The sequence below is a fragment of the Saprolegnia diclina genome (genome assembly GCF_000281045.1).
Source record: "Saprolegnia diclina VS20 unplaced genomic scaffold supercont1.17, whole genome shotgun sequence".
NCBI classification, from domain to species: Eukaryota; Oomycota; class Saprolegniomycetes; order Saprolegniales; family Saprolegniaceae; genus Saprolegnia; species Saprolegnia diclina.
The window spans coordinates 8,390-19,908 of record NW_008246084.1 but is presented as its reverse complement, the minus strand read 5'-3'; the positions used below and the strand labels follow the sequence as shown (position 1 = coordinate 19,908).

Sequence of the window (11,519 nt, the reverse complement as noted above, 5' to 3'; positions counted from 1 at the left end):
GGCAAGGCGCTCGAGCTCGGCATCAACATGATCGATACGGCGTGGATCTACCAGTCGTTTGGTATTGACGGCAAGCCCAACGTCACCAACGAAGCGCTTGTCGGCAAGGCTCTCAAGCGCTTTGGCCGCGACAAGTTTATCGTTGCGACCAAGTTCGGACTCGGCGTCGACGCCAATGGTCAACGGTACATCAGCGGCAAGCCGGCGTTCATTCGTGAGCAGCTCGCGGAGTCGTTGGAGCGTCTCGGTATCGACTCGGTGGATCTCTACTACATGCACCGCATGGACCCGTCGACGCCGATCGAGGAGACGATGGCGACCCTCAAAGAGCTCGTCGACGAAGGCAAGATCAAGTACGTTGGTCTCTCCGAGTGTTCGTCGAGCGAGCTGCGTCGCGCCCACGCCGTGCACCCGGTCTCGGCCATCCAGATGGAGTGGTCGCTCAACACCCGTGACATTGAAGACTCGGTCGCCAAGACGGCGCGGGAGCTCGGCGTTGGCATCGTGGCCTACTCGCCGCTCGGCCGCGGTCTCTTGACGGGTGCGATTGCGTCGACCAACGATATTTCGGAGAAGGACATGCGCCGCCGCAACCCGCGCTTTGTTGATGGAAACCTCGAGCAGAACAAGGCGACCCAGCTCTTTGAACTCGCCAAGGCCAAGGGCGTCACGCCCGCGCAGCTGGCCCTCGCCTGGGTCCTTCACCGGTATTTTATCTTCGTCTACACTGTTACAGGTCTCTCATCGATGTGGTAGTGGTGACGACGTGGTGCCGATTCCTGGTACAAAGAGCCCCGCGCGTCTCATTGAGAACGCGGGCGCGGCGGCGATCCAGCTCTCGGCTGCCGAGCTGGCCGAGATTGAGGCGGCGATCCCCAAGCTAGCGGGCGACCGCACAGATGCGGCGACGTTGAAGACCAACTATGGTGCGCGCGAATACGAATAGTCGAGATTTCTTCAACATTGATGGACTCTGATATGGCAAAACGTCATGAATAGGGGATAGGGTTAGGACATGGACGTACTCGCCTCGGGATAGAAGTACACAAAAGTTGTTGATACATTCAAGAAGTTTAAGAGAACAACAAGGACATTTAGCCTTGGAGGCACTGCGAGTAGTAGTCGTTGTGCTTGACGCACTTCCAGCCCGCGTTCTTGCAGCAGACGCCGAACGGCCAGTTCTGACCGTTGCATTGGCTCCAGTTCTCGGCACACACCTTGCTGTTGTCCGTCGCCGGCGTCGACGCGGGTGTCACGGACGGCGTCACGGACGGTGTCGCGGACGGCGCGCTAAACACACAGCCCTTGGGACCGCCCGGACGCAGCACCTGGCACACGCCGTCCGACGGTGCGACGCAGTTGCCGTTGGCAAAGCTCGGGATACCCGCCACGCAGCTCTGCACGGCCTTGTCGCCCTTCTTGGGACACTGGTCGCCCGCGTCACCGCAGATCGCACCCGTGACGCAGTACGTGGCGTCGCCCTGGACACTCACGTTGGTGCAGGCTTGTTGGACAGCATCGACGGTCTCGGCGGCGGCGACCTGGACCTCGGCTTCGACTGGTGCAAACGCGCAGCCGAACGCACCGGTCTTGAGCTTGACGCACTTGGCGTCGCGGGGCGCGGAGCACGACCCGCTCACGTAGCTCGGGATGTTGCTGACGCAGTTGGCGACGACCGGGTCGCCCTTCTTGGGACACGCGCCGCTGCCGTCCGTCGAGCCGGCACAGATCGGACCCGTGATGCAGTATGTGCCGTCGCCCTCGACGCTGACGTTGGTGCAGCCGGCCGGCGTCGTCACGGGCGTCGGTGCCGGCGTGGCGCCAAAGACGCACCCACGGGCGCCAGATGCGATCGTCTGGCACACGGCGTCGACCGGTGCCACGCAGCCGCCGTTGGCGTAGCTCTTGAGGTTGGGGAGGCAGTTGTGGACGGCCTTGTCGCCCTTCTTGGGACACTTGTCGCCGTTGCCGCCGCAGATCGGACCGTCGATGCAGTACGTGGCGTCGCCCTGGACGCTGACGTTGGTGCAGGCGGCTTCGGCGTCGGCAGCCATGACTTCCGTCTCAGCGCGCGGGTAGGCACACCCAAAGGCACCCGTCTTGAGCTTGGTGCAGACCGCGTCGCGCTTGGCCTTGCACACGCCGGCGCTCACGTAGCTCGGGATGTTGCTGACGCAGTTGGCAACGGCCGTATCGCCCTTCTTGGGGCACGCACCGCTACCGTTGGTCGAGCCCGAGCAGATGGGACCGCGGATGCAGTACGTGCTGTCGCCTTCGACGCTGACGTTGGTGCAGGACTCTTCAGCGTCGTGGTGACGGTGGTGGCGGTGGTGGTGGTGCTCGGGGGCCATCGCTGAAGCGGTCGCGAGGAAGAAGGCGAGGTAGCGGAACTGCATGTTGGTGGAGGTGTGAAGCGCGAGGCAAAAATGAAAGTGAATACATGGGTGCGCGGCAAGAGGACCACGAGGACGCTTGGGTGAACCATCGAAATCGATGGATAGACAAGTTCAACCAGATTTATTCTTCTAGATGCGCCGCACTCGACTGAACTATGGGCCTATGCTCGTCTTCTGCACCTTTGGGCCGCAATGCATGCTACCTCCGGTCTCACAACCTCTCCACACGTCCATGGGTAAAGCCATTTCCGTGTATATGAGATCGGCATAATCGTCGAGTGGAAGTTTCGCCAGAGAACCACGGCTGGACAGATGTCTCGTACATGTAGTCGACTTGCATCAAGAGCTCTCAAGGCTTGACGAGGGGAAGCATGCGGTCGGCTTTATCGCTGTGCAAAGATGTCGGGCCGACCTACGCTGATGTATGTCCAGATAGAAGACGGACGTCGTAAGTAACATCGTTGGTGCATCTCGGTCCGAGTGCTCGGTCCGACACAGTACCAATATCCAGCACCTTCGTAAGCCCTCGGTTTAGTGACATACATGTATGTTTTTTGGCCTATTGTCATAATACATAGAAACGCTGTTGATAGCTGAAGTCGTTCAAGCGAGGGAACAACGCAAGATGCGATACAAAGATCCCAGTCGTTGCACTTTGCATTTGGCGCGTCAACATGCACGTCGCCTTGAGGTTTCTGATGTGTCTGATGGCGCTGAGCGTCGCCGCGTACGAGCCACCGCCGCTTGACGACGCCATCGCGGCTGACGCCTGCAGCAACGCCACCGTAGGCTACCTCGCGTCCCTTCAAGTCGGGAGCTTTTCACGCAGCGCGTATTTTGATTGCTTTCGACGCCACGACGATGTGTTTGCGTTCATGTCGGCCATGCTAGCGCGCGTGCCACACCTAACGTCGGCCAACGTGACGATCGGCAAGACGCTGCAAGGTACATTCTCACTTCTGATAGGATTCGGCGGCTCATTGGACACACAGGACGGGACATACCGGCCTATACGTTTTCGCTGTCGCCGTCGCCGCCAAAGCAGCTCGTGTACATCCAAGCGCTGCAGCACGCACGCGAGTGGATCGCAACAACCTCGACGGTGTACGCCCTCGCGCGCCTCCTCGACGACGTTGTCGCTCAAAACAAAACGGTGCTATCGGTACATCCCTTCCATACCCTCCATGGCGCTCATGGTTGACGGTGGTAGCTCCTCGAAGCGTACGAGTGGTGCATCGTCCCCATCGTCAATGTCGATGGCTACGTGGCTACGTGGAACGGCGACCGATACCACCGCAAAAACATGCGTCCGTTCACGGTGCCCAACGCCTCATCGCTCGCCTTTGGCGTCGATCTCAACCGCAACTTTGGCCCGACCTCGTCGTTCAAGGCCGAGACAGAGGAGGACACGGAGGTGTACCCGGGCACTGCGCCGTATAGCGAGCCCGAGACGCTGGCTATTCATACGTGGCTGCAAGCGCGCGAGCCAAAGAGCATCGTTGGCGCGCTGGACGTGCACACTTACGGCGGCTGGGTCCTCTCTCCGTTCGGGCACCAGGAAGATGAGCCGTCGCCACCGTACGGCAATGCGCTTGCGACGCTTGCGAACGCGACGCGCCGCGCGATGGGGCCCATGTATCTGAACCAGCGCTCGGTGCAGCTCTACCCGGTCTACGGCGGCTTTGGCGACTACATGTACCTTCTCTACGGTGCGCCGGCGCTCATTATTGAGATGGACGGCCACGACTTTCGCGCGCCATCGTCGATGATCCGGCCGCGCGGCGACGAGCTCTACGCCGGCGTGCTCACGTACGTGCAGGCGCTGGCGACGTGGGTGAATGACGCCAAGCCGACGCCAGCGCCGCCCAATTCATCGGTCGGACAAACGACGTCGCATGCCACTTCGTGGCACCGCCCGAGCTGGCCGCTCGTCGGGTTCACGCTCGCCGCCGTCGGCTGGGGACCGAATCGACTGGTGTTGTAAACCGATCTAAAATGTTATTTATTGCTGCGGGAGGTGTATGTTGACGCTGGACGCTGCGCCATCTCGAGCTAATACTAGTATCGGGAACGGGTCTGGGTTTGGCGCCTAATTTCTGAGAATCGTGTGTGGAAATTCGAAACAGGAGCGTTTCAGGTCCACTAATAATGGCGCCAGATTGCACCAAGTGGTCGCTTGCTCTGTCACGTAGACAGTCGGACGCTCCAGTCGTGTTGTGGTGCGGAAGCGCGGGAAACGAGACGGCGCGAATGGCGCCTCCTCGACGGCATCTGGTGGCCTGTCAGCGCGCGCTTCCCGCCTTTTACTGCGGTTAAAAACCGCAATTTAGGTGCAACCGAACGGTTTACATACAAGTGGCAAGTGTAACGCGACTTTGCAGTTAGCCTACCGGTTGAAACACGCTTGGACCAATGAACGACGTGTATGCAGTGATACACGCTCTTGATTGGCGGAATATTTCTGGCACGCCAATCTGCCCGCCAAAACTGGACCCCAAAAGTGTCGTACGGTACACGGTCTTGGGTCACTTGGGTTGAAATGGCGTCGTCAAGTGCATTTTCCATTCCTCCATGATGGTCGCGCAGCCGTCGAGCTTGAAGCGCTGCTTGTCGCCCGCCGCCGACGGCGACAGCAAGCGCTGCAAGCGCGAGGCCTTGTCCAAGCTCACGGACAAGTTCACGCTCCATCGTGGCCGACTGCACAAGCTCGTCGTGCCCGCCGACACGTCGATCTGCAACAAGGAGAACGTGCCGCCGAAGGTCGCAACGGACACGCCGCTCGACGTCGACGCTGCGCCGTGGGCGCCCAAGGCCAAGCAGCACTTCCGCGTCGTGACCACCGACGATCGCAACTACTACGTCGCTGCCTTGTACACGCTCACCAACAACCTCGGCCTCGCCCACGAAACTGTCCACATGGCCATCGACCTGCTCGACCGCTTCCTCAAGGTGCAGCCGATCACGATCCAGTGGCTCGAGGTCGTCAGTATTGCGTGCATCTGGATCGCTTGCAAGTTCAACGAGACGCAGGCCGCCATCGAGAGCCTCCGCGTCAAGCAGATTTTGCAGCAGCGCCACCGCCGCGGCAACTGGAGCTGGCACCACGTGCTCGTGATCGAGTGTCAGATCCTCAAGCGCCTCGGCTTCCGCATTTTGCACCCGACGATGCTCTCGCGCTTCCAAAAGTTGCCAGCGATGGCCGAGATGACGCCGACGCAACTCGCGGACGCTCTCTACTTTATCGACCTCACGCTCATGGACGCCAGTTTCCGGTCGTTTTCACCGACCGATGTGCTGGAAGCAGTCGTGTTCCTTACGACCGAGTTCAAACCCCAACAAAACTTTGACTTTGAGGGCGTCGAGCCGCGTCTCCGCGAGCCGCTCACGGGCTTCTTCATGCAGCACCTCCACATCCAGCAAGAGCTCGCGGACGGCGAGAAGCTGCACAAGTCGCTGCACTGCAAACACGGCGCGGCCATGTCGCCCACTTGGCGGCTCATGGCGTCGACGGCGCCGTGCGTGTGCCGTATCTGCACCATGGCCCCTGCTGCTTAAATTACGCTGTACCCTATTACTATTATGTTAGAGTTAGACTTAGAACAATCTTGGATCAATATTATTTTGTGAACTATGGACAATTCACGACGATTGGCTTGCTGTTCCCATGACATACGCGTTATGTCCTCCACAAATCTGGCACTCGTACGAGACCAGACGATCATCAGACCAGAGACGATAATCCAGTGCATTCTGGTACCAAGACAGAGAACAACCACCAGAGGAAAGGTGGCGCCAAGGTTCATTAGAGATGCCAATGCTTGCCGTAGAAAAGTCGGGAATGAGCGAGTACGTGGTTGGGCTATTAGGCTGGGCATCCGGCTCGCTTTCCAACGAGAAGGTTACTCTCAAGAGTCTATCTCGATATGGTCGCGCATAAGAGTACAATGGTCTCGATGGCATTCGATCTAAATTCACTGCCGAAACACGGCCAATCTCACCGTTGATACGCCAACGTTGGTTTTGGCGCGCAAAATCGTTACACGTGCAGCGACGCGACATACATTTTTAGAGGTTTTTGGCGCCTTTTTCAGGGCAAGCAGCCACCCCGAGCTTTGACTAATAGCAACTCGATCTCTATGTCCAAGCAACACAATCGAAGATTCATCGAACGCCAGACGTTGATGGTGTCAGACTTGAGTTCTGGAGAGCAGTCCCTCTCGTGAAGAGCCACCGTATACGACAACGTCGCAGGACATGCTAGTCACTGGAGACTTTTACTGCTATGACTTTTAGTTATTTGTCCAAGCGGGATTACAGGTTGTAAACCCCCAGAAACAAACAATCGTGGCATGTTCTCCCGTTCCCAACCAGTTTCCGAGCACCAAGTCCCAAACGATCGGCCATGTCAAGTTTAGACTAGTAGGCCGCTGCAGGTCGACTTGACGCATTTTCAAAGTTGCGCACCAGACCATACCAGTCATGTTGTCGATGCTCGCTCGGTCGGCGCCCCGTTGCTCTCTTGTCGCACGCTGCTTCTCTAGCGACAGCGCTCGCGAAAAGCTGCGTGTGCTTACGACCAAGAGCTTTGTGTACGCAGCGCGTGACCACCCCAAGACGCTTGTTTACGTCTGTGCACTCGAGGCCAGCGCGACCTTTGAAGTGACTGTGAACGAAGGCGCGGCCGTGGTCGACTGGCCCAAGGTCCTCCAGCGTGAGCTCGGTCTCGACTTTCTACCTGGCGTCATAAAGGGGCTCCGTGACTTGGATGTTGTCAACTTCAAGCACCCCGTCGACAGCGCCGATGGACATGTCGAAGATACCGACGGGGCAGACACAGTCGACGCTGAAGAAGAGACTTCGACGATGGCAACGGTGACTACGATGACGACGAAGACGAGGACGAAGAAGAGGACAACGAGGGCGAGGAAGCAGAAAACGACGATGCTGACTCTGGTGTCAGTCCACCGGACGACACGAGTCCGACACGACATCGACGACATTTCCTTGTGAGACGACCAACGCGGCGAGTCTGCGTGTCGAGAAGGACGGCGAGAGTGTGCTGCTGCAAGCAGGTGCCAATGTCTATGACGCGTATGCCGACGCCTTCTTCAAACAGCTTTGCCAGTAACGCCACCAGCCGTCCCGATGCGATATGCTATAAGTACACCGATCGTCTTATTGAGGGTTAGGTCGTCGTGTTCATAAACGAAAGGTCGGTTCGTGACTTGGTGCGCTTTCGCAGCGTCTGGTGCATCGGCGACACGGCGCGCTTGACGTTGTCCATGATCGGGTCTTTGACCAGCGTCTCGACAATCGCCTACGGCCCCATGCAACTTCGAGAATTCCCGCAATTCAAAGTACCTTGACCGTCGACGCGACTTGGGCGCGGTCGTCGCGGAGCTTGTTGACGCGGTCCTTGCGGGTCGCGATCGTGCCGAGGAACCACACATTCTCGAGGATCGACCGGCTTTCTTCCAGGACGCGGATGTGCGAGTAAAAGCAGAGCGGGAGGGCTATGGCCACTGCGTACGCGGCCGTCGACCCATACAAGTACCAACCCGCGCCAATGAGGAAGACCCACTGCAGCGGCACGAGCACCCTAGAAGAGAATTGCGTCAGTATCAACTTGATACATGCCAAGGTGCAGTGTCGACATTCGTACATGCCAGCAAAGAGCTTGAACATCGACTTGGACTCGGTAAAGCCGGCGAGGTCATTCAGCTTGTTGCCTACGAAGCGTGAGTTGTCGGATTCTAAGCTCAAGTCCGAGGCTACCGATGAGGTAAAAGGGCAGGTTGAGCAGGATGCCGGGCAGGGCCAGCGGAAGAAGCACCACGAGGTAGCAGAGACGCTCGAGCACGAGCTGCAGCAGCGACTCATTCTCGAGCGACACGAGCAGATCGGCGTCCTTGAGGCGGAGTTCGTCGAGCTTCGCTTGGTACGTCACGACGTCTGTCTTGAGCTGGTCCAAAACACTACGTCTCGATCAATTTCCCGAATACGCAACTACGAGGGGCGTACACTTGTTCGGTCTCCTTGGTCGTGAGCTTGCCTTCGACGAGGTCGATGAGCTGCTGCGTAAAATGCACGTCGTCTTTCGGGCTCAGCGGACCGCCCACATACAGTCGCTTGATCATGCGCGCGATGCGAAGCGAGCTAAAGTCGTTGCCGTTGAGTGTCACGCTGTGCATGCGCTCCTGTAGCCTTCATGAGAATCAAACCGTTATAACATTGTTCTACTCGTACCTGAAGCTGTTCGGTGAGGTGCTTGACTTGGGCGTGCTCGTCGGCCAAGAAGGCTTCCGATTGGATCGTGGCTTGGTCGATCACGATGGGCGTGCCATACTCGAGCGTCACCTCGCTACATCGTAGCGCATGAGATCTCGCCCGGCCGAGAGATGTGTACCTGCGAAAATGGTCCTTGTTGAAGTACGTCAGACCAAGGGGCACGACCGTGATGGGCGTGTTGTGCTCCTTCACAAAGCCGGTCGCGACACGCATGACGCCCGTGCGGAGACTCAGCATGCGCGGGAGCGTGTACGACGTGCCTTCGGGAAAGAGCACGACAACGTTGCCGCGCGCGAGGACGTCCCACGTGCACTTGAACATCATCCGCGTCGCGGCCGCAATCTCTTCGGGCGTCTTGTCCGAGTCGACGTCCTGGAGCCCCGTGGGCTTGGGCGGGCGAAACACCGCGACGGCGCCGAGCGCCGTGAGCACCCGCGCCACGATCGGGTTCTTGAAGAGCGAGGCCTTCGCCCACGCGAACGGCGGGCGACCCAAGCGCGTGCACTCGGTCACAACAAGCAGCGCGTCGATAAACATGTTGGGGTGGTTGGGGCAGACGACGACTGGGCCTTCGCGCGGGAGGTTGTTGATGCCATAGACTGTGATCTTGCGGAAGTAGAGGTGGCAGGCGAAGCGCAAGAAGTTGGAGACAATGCGGTAGCCGTAGATGAGCACCATGGCGACGACGCCAGCGAGCAGCGCCAGGTTGAGCAGCATGGTCAGCGGCGACGGCTCTAAGAACGGAGGCGGGTGGTCAAATTGAAAAGTGAAGAAAAATGCGAGCCAAAAACAGAACGCATCCGGATACCACGCAGACGTTGAACGTACACTATTTCCATGACATAATCCGTACACGATTTCGGGTCGAGAAGCGCGCCGTGGACGTCGACTAAGATCTCGCGATCTGAGAAGGAAGAAGAGGCACTGGGCGTGCAAAGCAAGCTTCAAGACATCGTAGCAATGCTTGTTTAGCGACGATGGCCTATCATGGCTGCACGTTAGTAGTCGATGCCGAGTACAAGACGGCCGACCGCGGCGACGGCACCGTGACGTCATGCGTCGCGCGGAGTGCGTCATGACGACGACACGACAGCGACAAGCGCAGTCGACGACATTATTGTCCGACGCCGACGCCGATGCTACGCAGACCAATGAGCGGTCGCAATGAGCGCAATAGCAATCGTGGCGTTGACGGTCCGAAGCGACACCGCACACACCGTGGTCTGACGACGCGTCATTCAGCGTCGCAGGCGTGCGCGGCCTCGACAACTCGACTTTGCAGGCGACGCAGCCATGCGTCTTCCACTGTCGACACAGGCCCTGCAGGAGCCTGCAGCCTCGAGCGCGTTGAGAAACGGAAATGGTGTGAGCGTGCACTCTATTTCATGGCAAGCTAGACAGGGCGAGTGGATGCGACTCGCTGTTGACGCAGCAGGATAACCTGCTTGACGTGATCACGCAAGCGCGGCACGTTCCTGCAAGCGCGGCACGTTCCTGCAAGCGTGCACGGGCATAAACAGGCGGGCGACGATGACGAAGTCGGCACAGCAGCGTGCGGCCGCCGTCAGCAGCAACCGCGTCTTTTCGAACGAGTCGGAACTAACGTATTACACAGTTTATAGCACGGGTGGCGCCACTTCCGCGGATCGTTCTTGGCGCCGGGAGTGGTTGTCGGTCGGCGTAGCGACTCTATTTGGGGACGACGGGCGGATGGTGTGGCTACAACACATGGTGTGAGCTCAATTTGCACTTGGTCGTATAGGGCAACCTGGCCTCGAGCTCAAAGTGGCAAAACCCGCTCAAGACGACCTTGGATTGCGACGACGTCTACGAGACCCATCGTAAACGCAGTCTTCGTCCAACCTGCAGCGCGTACCTGCGGCAGGTCGATGGTGCAGAGGCCGACCGTCGTGCCTCGGCGGCGCGTCGGCCCACCGGGCGCTTGGTACTGCAGCGTCATTTCGATTGTAAGGAATCCTTGGTCTGCAATGAGCTTGTCGAGCAGGCGCGGCTAGACACCAAGTCATTAGCATCCATCGGACGCCATACAGTGTCGTACGTTGCGCTGCAGGGGGACGCCAAAGGGTCGGATCGTCAGCACGTCCGTGTCGTGGGGGCAGCTGAGGAGGTCTCTCGGTCGTCCCAAGAGACGCCGCAGGAACGGGTACTGGACAACGCGGAGCTCGGGCGGTGTCGTCGCGCTTGGCGGACCGACGACGCGAACAACCACCGACTTGTAGAGCGGAAACGCCTCAATACTCGCATAACGCGCCCACTAGACATACGTCGAGCACTATCTTTCAGCAGTAATATGGCGCGTACCGCAGGGCTCGACCGGACGCGAAGACAAGCGACGCCCGCCTACCACGCTTGTCAGCACCGTCATGCACACAGAAAGGCCAGTGACCATGGCGGCGGCGAGGCCCCAGCGGATAGCAACTGCATGCGCCTCGAGGTTGCTCCGGACGCGCACGAGGTTCTTGTCGACGTCCTGCCGCAGCGACGCGCTCGGCTCCCACGGACCCGACATACTTGTTCGAGACTGGACTTTGCAGTGCGACAAGAGTCCAACGGAATGCTGGTCACAACCATCATTCTGAAAATAGCATCTCTGCCTCTGGGTGATGGCAATAATCAATTATGGCACGGGCATGCTACCCCACCAGCTTACCCCACCAGGATGGTAGCACGTGCCACAAGCTTAACTACATCTGAACTGTGACAAGGCAAGATGCAGCCCAAGTTCAGCGATACGTGTCCAGACCCGATTCTCGATCTCGCTGCCAAGTGCATGGCGCATGCACCGACGGCCCGCCCCTCGGCGAATGCGGTTGC

General features: G+C 58.9%; 7 protein-coding genes across 8 annotated transcripts; 4 read left to right on the top strand and 3 right to left on the bottom strand.

The window, feature by feature from the left end:
- Positions 1 to 27: 27 nt before the first annotated feature.
- Positions 28 to 946, top strand: SDRG_06203 (alcohol dehydrogenase; the record flags this gene model as incomplete). The annotated part of the gene is made up of 2 exons (XM_008611968.1): positions 28 to 707; positions 757 to 946. 2 exons carry the CDS (start codon positions 28 to 30, stop codon positions 944 to 946), a joined length of 870 nt encoding a protein of 289 aa, XP_008610190.1.
- Positions 947 to 1,036: 90 nt separating this feature from the next.
- SDRG_06202 (hypothetical protein) lies at positions 1,037 to 2,425 on the bottom strand. Its single transcript, XM_008611967.1, has one exon. The coding sequence runs from the start codon at positions 2,394 to 2,396 to the stop codon at positions 1,095 to 1,097; it is 1,302 nt and encodes a 433-aa protein (XP_008610189.1). The 5' UTR covers positions 2,397 to 2,425; the 3' UTR covers positions 1,037 to 1,094.
- A 633-nt stretch (positions 2,426 to 3,058) lies between these two features.
- On the top strand, positions 3,059 to 4,408 carry SDRG_06201 (hypothetical protein). The gene is made up of 3 exons (XM_008611966.1): positions 3,059 to 3,341; positions 3,389 to 3,558; positions 3,607 to 4,408. The coding sequence occupies exons 1-3, from the start codon at positions 3,071 to 3,073 to the stop codon at positions 4,378 to 4,380; spliced, it is 1,215 nt and encodes a 404-aa protein (XP_008610188.1). The 5' UTR covers positions 3,059 to 3,070; the 3' UTR covers positions 4,381 to 4,408.
- A 483-nt stretch (positions 4,409 to 4,891) lies between these two features.
- SDRG_06200 (hypothetical protein) lies at positions 4,892 to 6,042 on the top strand. Its single transcript, XM_008611965.1, has one exon. It carries the CDS (start codon positions 4,968 to 4,970, stop codon positions 5,949 to 5,951), a length of 984 nt encoding a protein of 327 aa, XP_008610187.1. The 5' UTR covers positions 4,892 to 4,967; the 3' UTR covers positions 5,952 to 6,042.
- Positions 6,043 to 6,875: 833 nt separating this feature from the next.
- Positions 6,876 to 7,524, top strand: SDRG_06199 (hypothetical protein; the record flags this gene model as incomplete). The annotated part of the gene is made up of 2 exons (XM_008611964.1): positions 6,876 to 7,268; positions 7,357 to 7,524. 2 exons carry the CDS (start codon positions 6,876 to 6,878, stop codon positions 7,522 to 7,524), a joined length of 561 nt encoding a protein of 186 aa, XP_008610186.1.
- Positions 7,525 to 7,547: 23 nt separating this feature from the next.
- On the bottom strand, positions 7,548 to 9,443 carry SDRG_06198 (hypothetical protein). The gene is made up of 7 exons (XM_008611963.1): positions 8,803 to 9,443; positions 8,643 to 8,757; positions 8,418 to 8,593; positions 8,172 to 8,371; positions 8,059 to 8,125; positions 7,758 to 7,995; positions 7,548 to 7,713 (listed from the first exon to the last, which is right to left on the bottom strand). The coding sequence occupies exons 1-7, from the start codon at positions 9,399 to 9,401 to the stop codon at positions 7,582 to 7,584; spliced, it is 1,527 nt and encodes a 508-aa protein (XP_008610185.1). The 5' UTR covers positions 9,402 to 9,443; the 3' UTR covers positions 7,548 to 7,581.
- A 63-nt stretch (positions 9,444 to 9,506) lies between these two features.
- SDRG_06197 lies at positions 9,507 to 11,222 on the bottom strand. 2 transcript variants are annotated; one of them, XM_008611962.1, is made up of 7 exons: positions 11,092 to 11,222; positions 11,007 to 11,045; positions 10,744 to 10,959; positions 10,561 to 10,695; positions 10,453 to 10,511; positions 9,716 to 10,403; positions 9,507 to 9,666 (listed from the first exon to the last, which is right to left on the bottom strand). In XM_008611962.1, exons 1-6 carry the CDS (start codon positions 11,212 to 11,214, stop codon positions 10,301 to 10,303), a joined length of 675 nt encoding a protein of 224 aa, XP_008610184.1. In that variant the 5' UTR covers positions 11,215 to 11,222; the 3' UTR covers positions 9,507 to 9,666; positions 9,716 to 10,300. The 2 variants fall into 2 exon arrangements, with proteins under 2 accessions (XP_008610184.1, XP_008610183.1); XM_008611961.1 differs by having other exon boundaries at positions 9,507 to 10,403.
- Positions 11,223 to 11,519: the final 297 nt, after the last annotated feature.